The 21,333-nt window shown below is 37.1% G+C and overlaps 1 protein-coding gene across 1 annotated transcript; it reads left to right on the top strand.

Annotated features, from left to right (window-relative positions):
• The first annotated feature begins 269 nt into the window (after positions 1-269).
• On the top strand, positions 270-8,611 carry got1l1 (glutamic-oxaloacetic transaminase 1 like 1). The gene is made up of 8 exons (XM_060882026.1): positions 270-390; positions 1,480-1,661; positions 3,669-3,792; positions 4,262-4,479; positions 4,974-5,124; positions 5,724-5,889; positions 6,990-7,132; positions 8,265-8,611. The coding sequence occupies exons 1-8, from the start codon at positions 270-272 to the stop codon at positions 8,402-8,404; spliced, it is 1,245 nt and encodes a 414-aa protein (XP_060738009.1). The 3' UTR covers positions 8,405-8,611.
• The last annotated feature ends 12,722 nt before the right edge of the window (positions 8,612-21,333 follow it).

Below are 21,333 nucleotides of genomic sequence, written 5' to 3'. Positions count from 1 at the left end.
GTCTTAAATCTCTTTCTGTACATTTACATTTCTGTATATTTATCTATACATGACGTGCTGCACTACTGTATACACCCGTACTGTATACAATGCGGTTTACGACCTGCGCCATGGCTGCCTGTTGCCGAGAAACTGCTACCATAGCAACTACTAGTAAACATACGTAGGCCAAATTGTTTCACGAGACGCGTCTGCAATACCGAGAGAAAGAAAAACATCTAAAAAAATCTTTTTTACACTTAATAAGTCAAACAATATTTCACATAGTAATGGTTTCCTGTTTTTCTGCGCCCCGGGACGGCCCCGCTGCTACACTCAACACCGGGGAGAAACTTCTAGCAGATTTTCAACGTGACTCGCATCCTGATAAAGTCTGCCTCGTGGGCAGGGGTGAGTGACGTAACCGCGCGCGCGAGGCAGCATTTACCTCAGGAGCTACTGTACAGCGTCCAAAAATGTACTTGGGTCTTAAATACCCAAAATATTTTACATTTATTTATTTAAAATTCCTTCCATTTACACTTAGGTTCGCCAACTAGCAGATTGAAAGCTGATATTTCTATATTGTGAACATTAAATTATGTAAATCATCAGATTTTATTTAACCATGAACTTACTGTGTTAATACCGTAGCTAAAATGCTAAGATTGTGATTTGGCATGTTTCATTTCTTTAAAGATGGTAACCCCAGGATGGTCTTCCATAAAGAAATGAAAAAAAAGAGATAAAGAATATGAAATAACTAATTGGTCAGTTTCTGGAAGGGGAAGCAAACCTGTTTGGTCCATCATTACAAACTGGTCAAATAGGTTGTCGTGCAGATGCATTTCCAGTATATCTGTCATCGATAGACCTCAGACCTCTAGAAATGCTTTGGGATTGAAATCTGTTTATCCTTTCTGCATTTACACGTGCATTTTAAAGTGGCGAATCCCAATTATCCCAATTCAGATATTGTCAGGATAATCAGTATGAATGACACGACCAGATGTAAACTGCTCTTCTACACCAACTGATGTAGAAAAAACATTTCATTTCTTTAAAGATGGTAACCTCAGGATGGTCTTCCATAAAAAATGAAAAAAAGACATAAAGAATATGAAAGAACTAATTGGTGAGTTTCTGCAAGGGGAAGCAAATCTGTTTGGTCCATCATTACAAACTGGTCAAATAGGTTGTCGTGCAGATACATTTCCAGTATATCTGTCATCGATAGACCTCAGACCTCTAGAAATGCTTTGGGATTGAAATCTGTTTCTGCATTTACATGCATATTAAAGTGATGAATCCCAATTATCCCAATTCAGATATTGTAAAGAGAATCAGTATGGATGACATGACCAGATGTAAACTGCTCTTCTTCACCAACTGACCTGTTAACGGTCTGAAAAACTGAACCAGATGAACAGAGAATCATGGTCCATGAAACACTCACTGTGTAATCACTAACCTTTGTGCCGTCGTGTTCTTCTTCTTCAGAATATGTGGGTGAGAATGGTCAGCCCATAGTGAATCCTCTCATCCAGAAGATCAAACAGCAAATTGCCACTGACCCTACCCTTATCCCGGAGTACCCACCTCCACTCGGAATGCCAGAATTCACCAGCAGGGCGGCACAGCTGGCTTTAGGGAAGGATAGCCGTGCCATTGTGGAGAACAGGGTGAAGTCTGTTTCTGTTTGTATGGCACACCATCCGGTTGTGTAGACATTGTAATTTCAGTGATAATTTCTTTTCATACTGTAGATGATTCCAGTAAAATCTTGTTTGGATTCTGTTACAGACTTTTGTGACAATGTATTCTTCCATGACAGATTAAATGATTAAGATCCTCTAAAATAGCTTTTGCTAATGTCATTAATCAGAGTGATTTGGGCTGGTGTAGAAAACATGCTCACATAAAAAGAAGCTTGATTCAAACTGCGCTTAGTGTAACAAGCGTATTTTAATTCTGTCCATTAGCTTGTTTTATTTGCATTCACCACTTGTTTCTGATCTGTGAGTTTCCTGTATTCCTGTGCCATCTTTGTGTTGGTGGCTTTTAGACAAGCGTAATAACAGCAGTCACATTCTATCAAACTTTCCAGTACTTGACTGTGTTTAGTCTTAATGGCACTAAATCATCAGCATGTCATGTTATGCAAAGCTCAATTTATTAATGAATTTTTTTACAACGTTTGTGTCCGACACACCGACATCCTACCGCTGCGGTCTGTCTATATGAGATATGACTCTGTTTGTTGAAATTGATTGTTAAAATCCCTGAGCTTTTTATTTGTCGCTGACGACTTGCCAGCTGAATACACTGATAAAACCAATGACAATATCTACACGCTGTAAAATGTTTAGAGGAGAGATGAGAACGCCTAGAAGCCTTTGATTCAGTGTTGGTTTAATCTGTAAACCAAAGCCCAGTATTTCTTATATGTAAATATATAATTTTGTCGCACCATCATTTGTCACTGCCCAGGCGGCAATAGAAGAACATGTTTTAATTACGCAAATGGTGACAACAATGACGGGCACGGCTACAGAGCGATAGTTTGACCTCCATATAATTTCTCTCTGAATTGTTTTATAGTGGGTCCTGCCATGTAAGACTTTCCTCCACTCACATAATTGTAGCTTTCACTAGGGTGAAATCTCCCTGCTTGTCCTTGATTGGCCCTGTAATTGGAAATCCATCCAGCATTCACAAGGTAGTAGCTGGAAAGCCTTTGGAACGTGAAACAATTCAAAAGATAAATGCTGTTGTTCAATTTATTTTAATACGTCTTTTCATTCCTGACAGTCAGCAAGTGTTATGTAAGAAACCTGCAATTAAATCTATTGAGACTAGTCATTTAGCACTTTTTTTTCGATTTTCATCTTTCTCATTAAGACGCATTTAACTGAAAGTACAAACCTCATTACAAGGAATATAAGCATCTAATTACACAGAATCCTGCACATCAGTTTTGTCAAATGTCAAATACACAAAGCATTTTGTCGTTCAAAACAAGAATGTTTTTTGGGCCATTGTTTCGAGTTGTTTAGTATGCTCGTGATCCAATACATCACCTTTATTTATTTATTTATTTATTTATTTATTTGCAGCCCAGTTGAACTTTTAGTGCTTTTTGCTGGAACTATTTGATAAAAAAAATAATAAATCAACATTGATGATATTTGAATGTTTCAGATCTATGTGATGACACATGCTCTAACTGCTGGCCCCTTAAACATGCTACAATTGAAAGCAGACAAATATTGAGTAGGAGGGTAGTCATTAGAAAAATAAATAAATAAAATTCACAGGTACCAAAGGCTGGATCTCAAAAGGCAAGCCATCACAGATAAATAATATGAAAATTATACACCAGATATGGACGTTATTGCACTGAAAAGGAAAGGTGAGACTCAATAGGCAGACAGAAATGATTTTTTTTTGCACATGTGCCAGAGAGAAAAGGAAACCGTTCACTGCATTAATTCAATGTTGTGTTATTTCTCAGTGGAAAAATCAACAGGAGAAGAAGTAGGCTTTTTTTTTTTTTTTTATAAAACTACAGTTTTATGTAATGTAAAAACTAGGAGTTTTGCATCCTCAGGTTATAGTGTGGAGGCATCTTAATAATATCTGAACAAGTGTCTGCTTCTTGGTTCTTGATATTGCTTCACTCTCTGCAGGTTTTAGGTGTTCAGACGGTGGGCAGCTCTGGAGCGGTGCGTCTGGGAGCGGATTTGCTGAAGCACTGCTACTGCATCAGCTCTTCCCAGGCCACCAACGTTCTCCTGTCTTCTCCAAGTGATGGTGTGTATAACAATGAGCACTGGGTTACAAAGTTCAGCTCTGCAGTGTAAAGACACCAGCAGAACTGGAGCTTGAAATCTAGCACCTTTCACCTTCTTACTGTGTAAACGTAGTAAACGTAACATGAACAAATTCTCCTAATATTATAGCGGTAAAAACAAAGTCTTCAAATTAAAGACTCATTCGAGGTTTAATCCAAAATATTTAATTTAAATATAGGGTGGCCTTTTTCTTGTTTGTAAGACAAATACCAGGTAAAAATAAGCAGAGAATCTTATAAAAAGCTGAAGATAATCCTGCAGCACAATATCTTGTTACATACTGATTGTTTTTTTAAATCTGGAAATATTATTTTCTCTGCTCTGCAAGGTACTAGACATAGTTTAGTGATTAGTGCATTAGAGGCACACATGCACAGTGACAGTGTTTGACAGTGCAGTTTGGTCAATTCACTGTGATTTGTTCACAGAGTCCTTACCTGGTATCTTCGAGGCAGCAGGCATCGGGGCGGTGAAGCGCTATCGCTACTGGGACACCGAGAATCGTAAAGTGTGTGTAGAGGAAATGGTCGAGGACCTGGAAAAAGCTCCAGAACAAAGCGTGGTAGTCCTGTCTGCCTCAGGACACAGTCCCACCGGAGCCGATCTCTCGCAGGACGAATGGAAACGTGTGACTGAAATCCTAGTGGTAAAGTACTGCTTTGTTTCTGTTTAGTATCAAACTTAGTCACAATTTTGTTTAGACACAAAAGAGCATGTGAATGAAATATATTGGAAATCTGGTATATTCTATATTGCAGTGTGTTCCATTTTTATATGATGCCATCCTGCACAATAAATAAATACTTCAATCAATAATAACCTCAAAGCCATTTAGTGTATCAATATGTACTAATAGTCAAGAACACTTCCAATAATTATCCTGATTTGTTATATAACCCGAATACAAATAAAAATAATTAAGCTAGATGATTTAATGCAGCGCATTTTTTCACAGTAATTACAATAATTAGCTAAGATGAATTCGGATAAACAGAGAAGCCATGAGTCTGTGGAAAACTCCATGAACTGAGAATGCACTCTTGTAGGAAGCGAGTCTTTGACATGTTATTGTTTTAATCATGAATGTTGTGTCGGGTTTATCTTTATTCATTTGCTCTTTTTTTGTTTTACCTTTCTCAGAAACGTCAGCTTCTGCCCTTCTTCTTGCTGCCAGCTCAGGGTTTGCACAGCAGGGATATTGATCAAGACGCCTGGCCTCTGAGATATTGTGTATCTTTGGGGATGGAAGTGCTGTGTGCTCAGTCTTTCTCCCACAACTTCAGCCTGTATGGTAGGAGGAAATGTAGAATTATAGCAGCACAACTTTGTAAAATAAAGAAATAGTAATGTCCAGTAGATACAGATGACTTTTTTCTCTAAATGCAACAAGTATCCTTTAGACAATGGACACAATAACATGTAACAAGATTACGTAACCAAAATAAAAATACCACAAGATTTGAGTTGAGCTTAAGTATTCAGAATAAAGCCCTCTACCTCCCTTTCTACCTCCAAAATCAAATGATTAAGGTCTATTGCATAATAGTCCAAGGAAAGAACATGAACTATTGTTGAAGTAACTTGAGTCCAGTAAGTTGAGTCCATACTGCACCAATTCAATGAATCAAGTTCATTTTGGGTGTTTGTTTTGACTCATAAACTATAGCTTTGGACATTTAAAAGGCTAATTAATTCACAAGATGAAGCACATTACCTTCTGTGTACGTCTATGTTTGTATTCTGTTTCTTCACTTCACCCAGGCAGCCAGATGTAATATTGAGTAACTACACATTACTCCATGGAGAGCCTGCCAGTGTTTGGAAAAAAACTGAATGTTTTTTATGAAATCTTTTGTCAGTTCAGACCTACACTTCATTCTACATTCACAGGAGGGAGAGTGGCTCAACTCCTGTGTGTTCTGAAGGAAAACACAGATCTTGTGGCCGTCCAAACCCAGGCAGAGAAGATCGTCCAAACGCTGTGGGCCCGCCCACCGGTGGAAGGTGCCAGAGTGGTGACAACGGTGCTCAGCAATCCTGCACATATGGTGGAATGGTAATTCTGTTCAAATTCTTTTCACAGTCCATCATTTCTGATTGCACCTTGGAAACTTTATTTATAGCTTGGAGAAAAACACAGAATTATAGCTATAAAAAAAAAAATTTGCACGCTAATATTCTTTCATGGATTTTCTCCTAGTGACAAGTTTCTTGTGTAAATTCCACAAGCCATGTGCGCTGTTCTATGACATTTGACATAACTCAGGAAACTATGGAATGTCATATTCAAGGTTAATATTCGATACTTAGAATATTCTGACACTATAAATGAATTATTGCTCATATAAAGTCCAGTTCAGTTTTATTTGTATAGCGCTTTTAACGATGAACATTGTGACAATTCTGCTTTACAGGAATACATAAATTATATGTTGTAAATGTAAATGTATCGCTAAAGAGTAAGTCAGAGGTGTCAGTGGTGAGGAAACCTCCTTTAGATGATATGAGGAAGAAACCTTGAGAGGAACCAGACTCAGAAGAGAACCTCGTTCTCATTTGGGTGACACTAGAGAGTGTGATTATAAATCTATAACTGTGTACTATATGGTCCAAAAGTGCAGTTAAATAACCAGGAGATTCATTCTAGATAACATGAAGTTTGTCTTGCTGACATTATCAACTGTTCACTGATGGATACTTGCAAAGACGTGAAAAACTGTGCATGGCAACTGCAATCCAAAGGCATCTCCATCCATAACCATCCCATGTATCTCCTGGGGCTAAATGTCGAGTCATAGACAGATCCTTTAATCTTTGTTTTGTTTAATTTTTTTTCTTTTCCTAAGTGGCTTGATGTCAAATGTGTCTGCTTGAAAAATTACAACTGAGATGCCTGTAGTCAAGAAAAATCTGTCAACCATTATGACACAAACTATATGCAATTAACATCAATAACCTGACTGAGTCATGCACAAGTATAAATTTAAGCAGCTGGATTTGAATACAAGGAACTTACCCCATGTAAATATTACTAATTTAGGTCCAAAAAGGAAATACACCAAATAAGTCTTGACTCTGGATTCAGCCCTTATCAGGTCTTCTGTGGAAAGGCTTGATTTATTATTAACTGAATGCTTTAAATGGCTTTTCTGTCAGGCAGGAAGGGCTAAAAGGCACAGTGGAGAGATGCATGAGGACGAAAGAGCGTCTCCGAGACAAGCTGAGACTGTTAGGAAACCCAGGCACATGGGAGCACTTGATGAAGTCAGGAGGACTCTACTGTTGTATTGGACTCTCTGGTGAGCGATGTGTGTGTTAACAAATCAATTCAGTATAGCAACTAAATGCTAGCTGTGTGACTGCAATCACAGATTCATTAATGGGAAATCAAGACAGATATTGAATTTCTTTACTTTTTTTTTTTTTTTTTTGGCTGTAGGGAAGTCACCAAACATTGCGTTCTGTTCTGTACCCACACTAAGACAGGGTTAAGTAAAAGTGGAAAGATTTTCTCTCTGGATGTAAACTGCTTTGCAAAGACTAAAGAGTTCTGTAAAACATCCTATTGTTCATTTCTAAGCTGTCACAAGTCTCAGAGCTGCTGGTTGTCTTGGTTTATGTTAAAAAACAAAAGTTTACAAATGATTATGCTAATCTGAGAAAGCTAGCGAGTCAATTTCCCATCCTCATTGTGGTGGTAATTCTTTAACAGTGAAAATGTAGCCTGTATGACCTTTCCTATGGTTGTCTGATGGTTGCGTCAAGACAAAATCTTGAGTCATGTATGTTTTTGCCTCAGCCAGAGTTTGAACCCAGAAGAAACGTCTCATTGATGACTAAACAATAGCACAGTCATGTCTGTCAAAAGTGTTGAAATCTGTTAGTTATTCCTGACATTTAGACTTTTAAGCTTGTAAGAAGCTTCAATTCTGTATCTTCGGCCTCTCTGGGTGATTAATTTATGGTAATTTTACCAAAGTGAGCTAGTCACACAATCTGAGACAGCTTTAAATTGTAACTGGAGAATTTTTGAAGTCTGTGCTCTTTTCAGATTGTTAGTTGGTTGTCCTTTTAAAAACTTTCCCTATCTAATGAGAGTTTGAGTGTGTGCGGAATCTGATGTTTAAAGAATTTAAATGCGCGGAAATGTGAAATGTCATTTGGCTGGCAATCTCCGTCTTGATCTTTCGCTAATGAATGAGCATAAATGCAAATGCAGGAATGATGTCTATTGTACATGGCGGGAAAATTGTGTTCCTCAGACACTAATAGCAAAGTGTGAGGTGGAAAAAAGAACAGTATAATATTTAGAACTCGTGCCTGGGAAAAGAGGGAGCATAATTTTGCCAATGTGATTCTGAAAGGAAAGGTTGAACAGAAGGTTAATAAATGGTTCCTGTTTCTAAGCATTTAATTCATTTTTCCCATTAGTTCAGCAGGTGGAATTTCTGGTGAAGAAGAGACACGTGTATTTGCTCCCGGGAGGCTGCTTCAACGTGAGTGCCATCAACAGCGCTAACCTCGACTACGTGGCAGAATCTCTTCATTTGACTTTGACCGCTCTGCTCTGACCTACACAGTGTAGACAGTTATATCTGAAATGGATGTCTGGTTAATCATATAGTGATGTCTTTTTAGAAAAATAGGCAGTAGAATTTTGCATAAAACAGAACTCAGAGTATAGCTGAAGTTGTTGTGAAGTTGAAGTATAGCTGAAAGGAACATCTGCAAAACGTACACATTACTCATCACTTACATTATAACAGCTATCAGCATCAGTTCCCTTACCAGACCAATTTTTTCTCTTTTTTGTTGCTAATATGACAAAAAAAAACACAAGTTGTCACATTACTGAGAAACAAGAAAGTGCAATATCCTGAAGATTCTCATTTCCATGGTGGAAAACTTTGTACAGTACCTGACTGTTACAAAGTGCCGACACTGAAGACAATAAATGTTATATAAACATCATCTTGTCTCAACGATTATGGATTTTTCCTTAAATAGCAAAATTAAATCAAGCACATGATATAATCCAGCGTATGTGTCTATAAATATCGTTCTTAAGATTATTATAATTAACATATTCAATTAAATCCAGTCACTCAGTCATTCATGACACACTGCAACACAGTCCTTACAGTAATGCAATACATTATGTTTTTACCCTGATGCTCGATGTGTTTTCAAATAATTGTCTAAATAATGAAATGCCAGCTTTACAGCTGTTTCATAATTGACTGCAAGCCATCTTGAAATAAAGTCAACAACCCATTGCAGTGCGGAAAAGAAAATGTGAAGTGTTCATCAGGGTTCAAGTATGGAGAAGTGTAAGATTTCATGTAGCAGGTCTTTTATTCAACCCTAAGGCATTTCTCTGCTGCAGTGCCATCATAGATAACCATCACAAAACCTAATTTATTCATTTGCACCAATGATCTTAACTCGTTAAAGGAAATTTTTATGGCATTTTTATTAGAGTTGCCTGTGGGAACTCATAACGATCACCACAGGTTAAAATATGCATGTAAAGACATTTCCATTCATCCCACTTGGGAATGTAGTTACAGCTTATATTGCACAAAGGTGTAATGATTCTGTTTCCTAACATTTCAGAGGTGATCTGTGAACCCAATATTTATATGTACAGTATATATTGTTGAAGTGCATTTAGTGCAAATTTTGCAAATATCTGGCAAAATGTATGGTACAGTAGTGATTGTTGTGGCAGTCTTGAAAATTCCATAGTGGCTCCAGGCTCTAGGTGTTCTAGGCTACAAGGTTCTCAGGAAGAATTTCCTCCTCATTCTAACTGTGTTCTCCTTGAAGGTTCAGAAGCAACTCCCTGAAAGCAACAGAGAACTGAGTTCCTTGTTGGGATGGCTGAGTTCTCTCACTATCTTCCTGGCCTTGGTACAGCAAAGCTTGCTGTAGATAGACTCCAGGTCTAATCATATCACCCTCTGTCTTGTTAGGTGCTGTTCTCAATTGTGCAGGTGTAGAAAGTCTTTAGTACCTGCAAGGGCAGTTTAAAGCTCAAACATTTTCCATAAAGACTTGCTTTGCCAAGGTTGGAGTAGATGAACTAGAAGTGGTGTGCACAGAACCTGAGCTATTCAACACTAAACATCCTTTGGGATGTGCTGGAAGGTTGACTTCCCAGCTTTTTTTGCCTGCCATCACTAATGCTCTGGTGAATGAGCAAATCCCCAAAGGCTCATGTCAGAATCTAGTTTAAATGCTTTCCAGAAGATTGGAGATGTTACAACAGCAAAAGAAGACTAAATATGTAATGGAATGGGATGTTCATCAAGTATATATGGGTGTATAAATGTTCCTGACATTCAGTGACTGCTTCAAACTAAACTGCACTTCATATATTCAAAAAATTGCATTGATTCATTGTGACATCAATTTGCAAGAGGATAAACATGTCACATACCTTATGAGTCACTTAATGCTCACTGTGTTTCAGATGCAACAAAGTCCAATTTCCACATATTACATGAAGGCGACAGCACATCAGCTATACAGGGACCTGCCTACGTGCTACTTGTAATCTCCGCACAGACCGAACCATCATCTTTTCCTGATAACAAGGCCACAAATCAACCAAATTATTGCGCAAATGACTTGTGTGCCCCGGTAAATGTCGTCTGGCCATAAAGAGTCTATTTACACAAAAATGAGTGCACATCACAGAACATGAACAAATACAGAGGCTTGCTTACAACAGATCAGGTTTTGAGGGATGATCAAAAAAAAAAAAAAAAAAACGCTGCACATCCACTCATAACTTCTTCTTGATCTTTGTCAACAAGCTACAATCAGCGTTGCACTCTTCTGAGTCAGACCACAAATGAGAGTGGAAAAAATGAATAACTGGAGTATAAATGGCATCATAACAAGGTTGAAAAATAAGGATAAATAATAAACTAAGAAAAATAAGGCACACAAATATTTTAACCCTTTCAATTTCCAGATTATTGCTATTGTTATGATTCATTCATTTTAAAGCATAGCATTCACAAGTGCAAGTCTGAGGTCTTTAAAATCAGGCCTGTAATTCTATACTCAAGTTATAATGTTCCTCAACTATTTTAAGACTATTTTAAAATTTCAAACCATATATAACTTTTCTATGATCAATACACAGTGGATGGGGTGATGGGGTGGAGGTTTGGCGCGGTTACTGTTAGTTACTACATTGAAGTTGATTATTATCCAAGTTACAGTACATTATTATTATGGAGTCTATCATCTGTTTATAGATACTGTACAGCTAACGTTAATGCTGTTAAAGTCCAAGAAACAACTTCCTGTCACTAACAATATGAAAATTAAAAACAGCAATTCCTCATTAATGACAAATTGCAAAGCTGTTCATGAAGATGAAAAACTTACAGCTTTACCTTTCACTGTCTGGAGACCTTCCAAAACTACTAAATAAACATCTCCCTACAGAAAATGTCACCAGTTGCAGTTTTTTAATCTTGTATTATGTGAACAAGTGAGATTTGAGAACTCAGCAACCTCAGTAGTGTTTCAAATACATTATTCAAATACATTATTAACCCCATGCGTAGATAATAAGAAGAATAAGAACAAGAAGAAGCACAACAAAAAAAAAGTAAAGACACTAGAACTTTTTGAATTGCTGTTCCATCCTAATCCAATCCTGTCTGTCAAGACCAGTGATATGAGAGAAAACACAACCATTTAATGTAATTTTCTGTAAATTCTGGCCACTTAGGCTAGTGGTATCATAGAGATATGAACTCACAATCTTCAGATGACATGAGAAATTTGCTCTTCTTATGTGCACAGCCTAAAAGGTCTGTATCTGTAGCCATGGTTATGCTATGGATATATATATATATCTGTTTCATTCCTCTCATTCTAATAGTATCACATTTTTAAACAAATATTATAGGTTGGATATCCATATGAAGTTATAGAAGTTTTATGAAAACAGCTGCCGCAAGTATTTATTGCATGTCATTCTCTAAAGATAGGGGAAATATATGCCATTATGTAGTCAGAATGAAAACATCGGGTGTGCAATCATAGCAGATGTTTTCTGTGATGAAATGATCCTAATTAATATATATATATATATATGTGTGTGATAAACACTGGAAAATTCTTATCCTATTTACATAAGTTCATTAGAGTTTGGAGAGTGGCACAATTTTCATCATTTAGCCTTTGTTCCCGACCACAATGGATGTGAATCAGTAAAGCAATGAAGAGGCGGATGATTAAATGATGAAAAACAATGATCCAAATTCGCCATATTATCTGAAATATATAGTCACATCCATACACAGCAGTCGAGCCTATACACCACACCATGGATGTGAAATGAAGCTATCAGGATGTGATTTAAGTGTAGACTTTCAGATTTAATTTGAGGCAGTTTAACAAAAATATTAAATTAATCGTTTAGGAATTACCGCCATTTATTTTCACAGCTCCTCTGGAGTTTTGTTGCTTTCCATGGGAATTCTTACAGTGTGGTCCGAAGAGGTGTTAAGTGACGTGAAGGAGGACATCATTAAGCTCTAAGAAAACATACTGTAACAGGTCTATCACATAGACTATAGAAATTTATGACAAATAGCCAAATAAACTAGTACTTTTTTGGGCCAAATGTACTGGTACATTCTTAAAAAGAAGGAATGCACTGGGGAACTCAACAGCACCAAAAGGTCTGGAAGACCACAGAAGAAACCTAAGGCTAATGAATGCAGAAAGTATTTCTTGGTAACAAAAAACCCTTCACAACATCTAACCAATTCAAGAAAACGGTCAAGGAGGTAGGCATAACATTGCCAGTGTCTACAATCAAGACAGCATCATGAATATAAATCCAGGTTTTACCTCTGGATGTAATACACTAGTAACACTCAAGAACACAAAGGCCAGATTAGAATTTGCTAGGAAACATACAGTATAAAAAGAATTACACTCTGAAACAAGAGTCTTTGAAGATACCAAGATTAGCCTGTACCAGAATGATGGGAAAGGAAGAGTTCTTATGATCCAAACCATACCACAGCATCTATCAAACATGGTGTTATGGCATGACTGCCAATAGAACTGGGTCACTGGTGTGTATTGATGATCAGATGCTGAAAGAAGGATGAATTCTGAAGTGTACAGAGCTGTATTGTCTGCTCAGAATCATTCAAATACTGCAAAAATAATGCCGCTTCACAGCATACTGTAGTGCAAAAGTAACCAAGGAGCTTCATAAGGAAAAGAATTGGCTTTTTAAAGCATAACAAGAAAGTATGCATTTGGTTATGTCAAAGGGGTTCCAGACTTTAAGTGGTTATCGACTGCAATGGATTAAAAAATCCTTAGATTTATAATAAAGTGAGTTTGTCCAATTATTTTTGAGCCTGTAAAAATGTAGGGACTATGGAAAACATGGCTTAGATTAATGCAATACTTTTGGTAATCCCCTTGAAATGAATCTGAAAGTCTATACATCAGTCAATCTTGAACGCTACATTTGAAATCCATTGTTGTGGTGTATGGACCTGACTGTGTTGCATGGACAATTCAGTTCACTTGTCTCTTTTTTCACTGTCATTTAATCTTCTGTGTCTTGAAGCCTACGAGCACACACGTCATTGCAGTACAGACTCATTCACCACATACCAAAAAAAAGGACAGAAGATAAAAGACAAAATGCTAATGAAGTACAAATGATGGAAGACACAAAGATGTCACTAGAAGGTCCGACCACTTAGAGATAATTAAAGACCTTAGAAGATCCATGACTTTACACACTATTCATCAAGTCAAGTCTAATGTGAATGCCACTGTTGCCATGTCAGCCTCAATCTGATCAGTCTGCTTACTTACTGTTTTTTATTCTTGTACTGAATAATTAGTTGAGCAGTGGAGTTGGTCAAGACGGCCTGGTCGGCTTTCCAATTTGTCCCAAAGGTGTTCATTGGGGTTGAGGTCATGAACCTATGCACACGATTCGAGCTGTTACAAGTTCTGGAACATGGGCCTTTTAGAAGGAAAATCTTAATCCCATGTATTAAGAGACATCCTATACAGTTGTGTGGAGTTTAAAGAAGACCCACATACAATATGGGGTGTTTTTCCACACCAAAATTGGCATTTATAGTATTAGCAAATAATGTCTTTGTCCCTTTGTTCTAGTAAAGGAACATCTACTACACTAATACTACAGCATGAAAAGACATTCTAGTCAATTGTCTGTCTCCAACATTGTGGCAACTGTCATATAGGTGTGATAGTCAAGTGTCCACATAATTTTAGCCATATAGTGTGTCTGCTAAACCAAAAGAAAGGAAGCAGCTGTTGCATTGTTTCCCTCCTTCTGTCTCTTTCTCTTCCCTTCTCTCATCTCTAACTCCATTTTCTGACAAAAACATTTTCTCCCTTCATATGTCGCTCTGTTTTTTTATCCCTGTTTCCTCCAGGGTTGTATAATTAGCAGTATATTCACAGATCTGAGTGTCTGTCAAAAATCCAGCTGAGAGGAGATGTAATGTGCTAACTGGTTTTCACCAACAGACATTTACAATATGGGTAATTACTCAGGATCACAGAGAAAGCCATTAGTGCCTTGAAATTAGGGCTCTATCCTGACCCTACACTCACCGACTGTGTGCTTACACAACCACACACACCAAAAGCAAAAGCTGCTTTCAGTGCACCTGAGGTAATGTACCTGAGCACTGGCTAATCTGTTAAAAGCACTGCTACCAAGGTGGAGGTCAATTCTTCCAATAGGATTCAAAAGAAAATGGTCTACTGGATGAGAAGAAAAGTAATATCCTGTCTTCTTTGTCAAGAAGAAATGTAGGAGCAAGTGCACTCTATCACCAGGATCTGTATATCTCAGATCAAATGAAAACCACCTGTACACACTTACTGTAGATGAAAGGTGGCAGCTAGTGTTGGTGCATCACAGCTTCAGGGTTACAGTTAACCCCATATGTTTTCCACATTTATGAATAATTTTGTTTATTTCCCTACTATCACAACATTTGTCCAATCTTGAGTAAAGAGATTTTGCATGATTTTGCAAGGAGTCCTAAGCAAGGTAACCGAGCCTTGTCTGTGCAGATCATTTCATACGACTTCGCTCAGGTGAAACTTTGGCAGATAACAGATTAGTCACAGTAGAGTGGTGAGATTAAAGACTGAACACCTTCATCATTTTGGTACCTGTGGTTTGAGTTTATTGGGTGGTTTATTTGCACTCAATAAGACACAGGGCCTAGCAGGCAGTCCCCCGACTGGCAGCTTCAACATAGTAAATTGTGAGTATTGATTTATTCAGTGAAGCCTAAATACAGGTTTTAACCAGGCTGCTCTCTGAAACACATGGCCGTTATTTAAAGTAAGACAGAAACACAGTCAAGTGGCAGGGTTAAAGTGATATATCTGTTGTTCAACTTTTCCATCAAATAATAAAAACACTTTGGATCTGAAAAGCGGCACTATGTAAAATTAAATAAATCCATTCTTGAAGTTAGACGTTCTGTGGGGAAAGCTTTCATGTGGACTTTTGAGCTTGAGAATTGCAACTGAATAGCTGAATAATTGCTGAATAAACTCTTTCTCACTAAAGAGCTTGGAAGAGAAGTCTTTATATGTTGACTCATTCCATGAAGGACATAATATCCTCAGCATCCCGAGATAACACAATGTGCCGATGAGCAGAAGAAAATGTCACAAATGTTGTGGGTGTAAGTAATTCAGTCCTGTTGCTTCAAGAGACTGACTGAGTGACTGACTGGATGAGGGTGGCTTGCCTGAGGTGAAAAAAAGTGTTGTTTGCATCTTAAATGCTTAGCTAGAAAATGTACATTTATTTTTTATTTTTTTAACTTTGGGGCAAATGCATGGCAGTGAATGTATGGGAACATGACAAGACATCTCACAGTAGGCAAAAGGCTCTCAAAGAAAGTCTTCAGGGATGGAATTATAGTTCTACAGTATGTAGATCTATGTTCCAGTTATAATTCAATAAAAAACAGATAGTACATATTATTGTAATTATAATTAAAAATCTTAACTAAATTTTTACTATTTTACCACTTAATAATACTTATTATTAGCCAAATATGATTTTATTCCACCATGGAAATCAATTGGCTCGTCTTGTACAGTGGATAAATCTACAGATTCAAACATAAATATATGGCTAAATTCACAAAATGTGATTAGTGGTTAAAAAATATAACTATTACCACATAAGAACCACAGAAGGTTCACATATTATTACATTGTAGATATTGTCCAGTGTTATTTCCAGAATGATTGATATACGATCAAGGGAGTAAAGTAAAGCCTACTTTAATTATATTTTGTTTTATTGAATCAGGGCCTAAATATCAATTGTGTGGTCCTTACAAACTTCTAGAAACTAATAAATGGAGACAATCACAACAACAAATAAACAATAGATTTCAATATTGTAATCTTTTTTCCCAACCTTCAGAAACCAGATATGAAAAAAATAAGTTCAACCTTCCTACTTTCACTTCAATAATTTTTTAAAAATAATAATTTAATAAATATTTTTTATTAAGAGAATAATTAGCAGACATTAATTAGCAGTGAAGAAAATACCCTATATTACTTCATCAAGGATTGTGACAGTATTTTCTTCATCAAAGAAATAAGGACATCAGCCATGACACCAGAGAATCAGCCATTGACAAATGTAAAGCTTTCCAGCAGTGTTAGCTGGGTCATGCAACTGGTCAATGAACCCCAAAAACACCAAGAAATTTACATCAGAATGGCGAAATAAGACAAAAATCAACACACAGGAATGGCCAAGCATAAATCCAGAACTTAAGCCTATTGAGATGCTGTGTGTCTTAATACTAGGTCCTCAAATGAAACATCACTGAACTGAAGCAATGTTGTAAAGAAAAGTGGGCCAAAGTTTCTAAAAAATAATGCAATAGTCTGAAAATCTCTTACAGAACTCCTATCATTTCAAGTTATTGTTGCTAAAGGTGGTTCTACATGTTACTAAATTCCAAGGTGTATTTATTTTCCCCACCTGCTTTCTGAATGTTGCTTGGTTGCTTTCTGAATGTTTACTTTTTGGGAAAAATGACTACATATTGAAAGGTGATTTGTTGAATTGTTATTGAATTGTCACCTGAGGTTATTTGTTTGGATATTAAAGTTGCTGAGGACCACATAATTGTTACTTAGGTCCTGATAAAAAAAAAAAAAACATAGAAATGAAGTAGGATATGTGACTGTATAACAACTGTTTTTCCTCTGACAGTGTAACAAAACTTCTATACAGGTTTGGGGCTGTGGTAGTTTTTGTGCTCAAATAGCCTAGTCAAGACTAGAAGGGGTTTAGTGCCAGGCCAAGCTGTTAGCGGTACTGTATGAGCTATCACACTTCATAATGGCCAGAGTGGACTTGCATTTACTATGAAAAGCAAGACCTGCAAATTGCTTCCTCTTTGATCTCAGAAAAGAATATGTTCTTGAAGAACACACACACACACTCACACACGCACGCACGCACGCACGCACACACACACACACCACTTCTTTGATGCAACCTCAGATTAAAAAACAAAGCAAAAGATTTACACTTTCATTCTGTAAAACTGCTTTGTGTAATTGAGGGAAACTTTGAAATGAATTAGTTGTGTGAATTTATTTTAGAGCTAAAAGTAAATGTTTTCTAGATGAGCACTGTTGAAGACTATTGTAAAGCCCTAGTATAAGTATAACTCTAGCAAGCATATTTCAGTCCCGAAGCACCAAGGTTTCTTAACAGCAGCTTTTTCTTTGCTTTCTGTGCCGGGTGCCCATGTAAAGGCCTAATTAAAAGCTTATTAATTCTGAAACTAGGAAAAGTTTTCTGCCTTTCACCAAAACCAAGGGCATGGAGTGATTGAATGCTTAAAATCCATGTTAGTTCTTTCCATTATACTCCTTATTAAAAAAAAAAACAAAAAAAAAAAAAACAAACAAACGTAAAAAAAAAAAAACAAAAAAAAACAGGTAGGAAGATGAAGAATAGTAATTTCTGGCTGTACATTTCGAACTGTGGCGTGTCAGGGTGTCCAGGCACATACATAAAAGCAGCACTGAACGACTTTAATACCACATATTGTAAGTCTTGTGTAGAAAGAAAGAAGTTCATGGTGTTTTATTACAATTACAAGACTCATTTTCCAAGTCTGATTATTATTATCAGAGAAGGATAAACAGAGTGATGACAACTCACATGATAAGCTGTAGGCAAAACCCTTAAGCTCACTGAACTCATCTTGGGTCGCCCATGAACCTTATATAATCCTCTTGATCCATCAGACATAATAATCTCACACCCTGCTATAATACAATAAGAAATCCCTTGTCTACCGAAATGGAAAGAGACAAGAGCTTAACCTTGTCGTATCCAGGACACACACGGTCACACACACAGTCTTTACTTTCTGAGGTACAATAAGGTGGGAGATAAATAAACATGGATGTGACAATGCAATTAAATGTAATTACTAAAAAGTTTTTGTCAAAGTGATTTTTATACTCATTTTATTATGATATAAACCATAAATCTTCTGCAACACTTATTCTACACAGGGTTGCAGGGAGCCTGGAGTCTACCCCAGTGAACTCAGGGCACAAGGAAGGGGACATCCTAAATGAGATTTCCATTACAGGGCAAAATTTAGAGGTCCAATCATCCTACAGTGCATGTCTTCAGACTGAGTGAGGAAATCGCAGTACCCATAAGAAACCCCCTGAAGCACAGAAGAGAATGAAATCATGCGTCTCACACACACAGGGTGGAGACAGGACTCAAACCCCTAAACCCATTCATGCTAAACATTAAGCCACCAAACCCACCAGAAGAAATATTATTAATTATAACCCTATTGTTGAGTTATGTAAAGATATTAAATAAATCCTCAATCCAAACTTAGTAAACAATGCTTTATAATTGCACCCCAGCCACTTCATGATATTTCTATTAAATAATTAAATAATTAAGATTCTATTAAGAAATGTTCACGGTATTCAAATCATACACACATTTCACAGAAATTAAATTGTGACAGTCACATTTTCATATGGGGAGAAAGGACAATGTGCAAAAAGAGCTAAACGAATCAGTCTGGCTCCTGGTAGACCAAGAGCTGATTGAAGATTGAAAAAAAAAAAAATCTCAGGGCTGATCAAATCAAGTTCTGGTTTGATTCAGAAAAGCTGAAAAATTGCACCTGACAAGAAACACATGTTTATCTTAGAGTCTGTGTGTCATTTCATTTTGTAGGCCTGATGGAAACAGGTGCCACAGTAATATGCGTTTGAGAATGAGCCTATTTCTCGAAGCAAAACTTTAGATGTATACTGATTCACGCAACTTGAATTTATTGACGATAAATCTATTAGAGACAGGAGCAATTCATTGCTTCTTTCTCAGCCCTACAAATACTTCAGCTTTTTTTTTTTTTTTTATAAATGCTGACATGCCAGCACAAAGGTTGGCTATTCAGCTTAGCATTCCTTATAATTAAAAGGTCAGGTGGATGGTATTTGCAAGTACAGATCCTGCATTAGTCCCTGCCATTAGCCTGAATAGGCTTGTGTGCGTTTATTCGCTGCATGAATCCTTTGTGCCAATATAATAACTATTGCAAACAAGCACCGAAAATTGCTGTGTTTCAGTGTGTTTAAACATTTATCTGGGTCCTACTAATTCTGCGTGAAAAAAAAAAAGGTAGAAAAGAATTCATAAAAAAAAGCCCTAAATGCAACGACTCTGTTAATGGTTTATTTCTCATTTATACATATGGACAATCTACAGGATTCATCACTAAATCTGTAGCAATCATCATTATGGAAATATGATAAGATATATGATGTTAATGATTTAATATCTATAATATGATCTATAAATCTTTGGATTTTTTTTCTTTTTTTTTTTTTAGTGCTTTGAGTTTAGTTCTAAGTTAAACTTTTTAGTTTATATGATAAAAGTTCTCCAGTCCAAGTGAAGTTAAAAATAGGTCCAAAAATATTACTTGTATTAATTCAATTTGATTCAGTGTTATTGGTAAAGTTTTTCTTTAACAATAGACAGTAAATATACACACACACACACACACACACACACACACACACACAAACTTACATTTACAAACGATGGGCCATTTAAAGATGTCAGTCAGCCTACAATTCATGTCTTTGGGCTAGGGGAGGAAACCTGAGTACCCTGAAGAAATCCCAGATTCACGTGCAAATTCCTCGCACACGGGGGTAGACGGGAATCAAAACAAAACCCAGAAGGTGTGAAGCAAACATGCAATCCACTAAGCCACTATAGAAGATAAATATAGTATAAATATATATTTATATATAAACTAAACTAAGATCAAGTAACGCAAGCAAAGTCGTCAACAACAGTTGCAACTCTGCTTGTATTGTACTAGACGTTAGTAGGTTATTTACTACTCTCTGTTCTGAGAAGGGGGCACGGTGGCTTAGTGGTTAGCAGGTTAGCCTCACACCTCCAGGGTCGGGGTTCGATTCCCGCCTCCACCTTGTGTGTGTGTGTGGAGTTTGCATGTTCTCCCTGTGCCTCGGGGGTTTCCTCCGGGTACTCCGGTTTCCTCCCCCGGTCCAAAGACATGCATGGTAGGTTGATTGGCATCTCTGGAAAATTGTCCCTAGTGTGTGATTGCGTGAGTGAATGAGTGTGTGTGTGCCCTGCGATGGGTTGGCACTCCGTCCAGGGTGTATCCTGCCTTGATGCCCAATGACGCCTGAGATAGGCACAGGCTCCCCGTGACCCAAGGTAGTTCGGATAAGCGGTAGAAGATGAATGAATGAATGAATGAATGTTCTGAGAAGATGCATGACTGAAAGATTTCTTATTTGATGAGCTACAAAGTTTGAAGGTTAGAATTGGCTTGCAGAATGAAAGCTGGCAGGAGTCAAGTTCAGTATTGGAATACACACATAGTTTATTATTTTTAACAGCAGTTTGATCGTGTCTGCTAGTCAATTCTTTGAGAAAGGGTCTTTGAGAAATTGGATCGAGTCCGCAGAGTCTGAAGATGAGATCAATGAAATTATTTCAGCCTTTTGGACTGGAGTAAAGAATTCCTTTGACTCTACTTTTCTAATTATATTGGCCTCTATATAATTAGGCGTCGAACCGACTGTGATTAGATTCATACATAATATTCTGTTTAATGAATTTAATGTTAAAAAAACATGAAATCATCGCTGCCGCAGACAGCGATCCTTTCTGCTGGTATCTGTGACTTATTCATAGTTAATGAATTTAAGTTCATTTGAAAGTGGAAGAAAATCTAAAGCAGATTTTTGCTTCTATAGTGTAGAACAGATAGCAGTGAAGGAAAACAGTAGTGAAGGAAAACAGCAAAAGAAAGAGCAACCTTGAAGCAAACATCTAAAATGATCGCAAATGTTCACTTGGTTTATC

Source organism: Tachysurus vachellii, chromosome 11 (assembly GCF_030014155.1).
Source record: "Tachysurus vachellii isolate PV-2020 chromosome 11, HZAU_Pvac_v1, whole genome shotgun sequence".
In the NCBI taxonomy this organism is placed as follows: Eukaryota; Metazoa; Chordata; class Actinopteri; order Siluriformes; family Bagridae; genus Tachysurus; species Tachysurus vachellii.
Note: the sequence above shows the minus strand (reverse complement) of the source record. Positions and strands in the feature narration are given on the sequence as shown.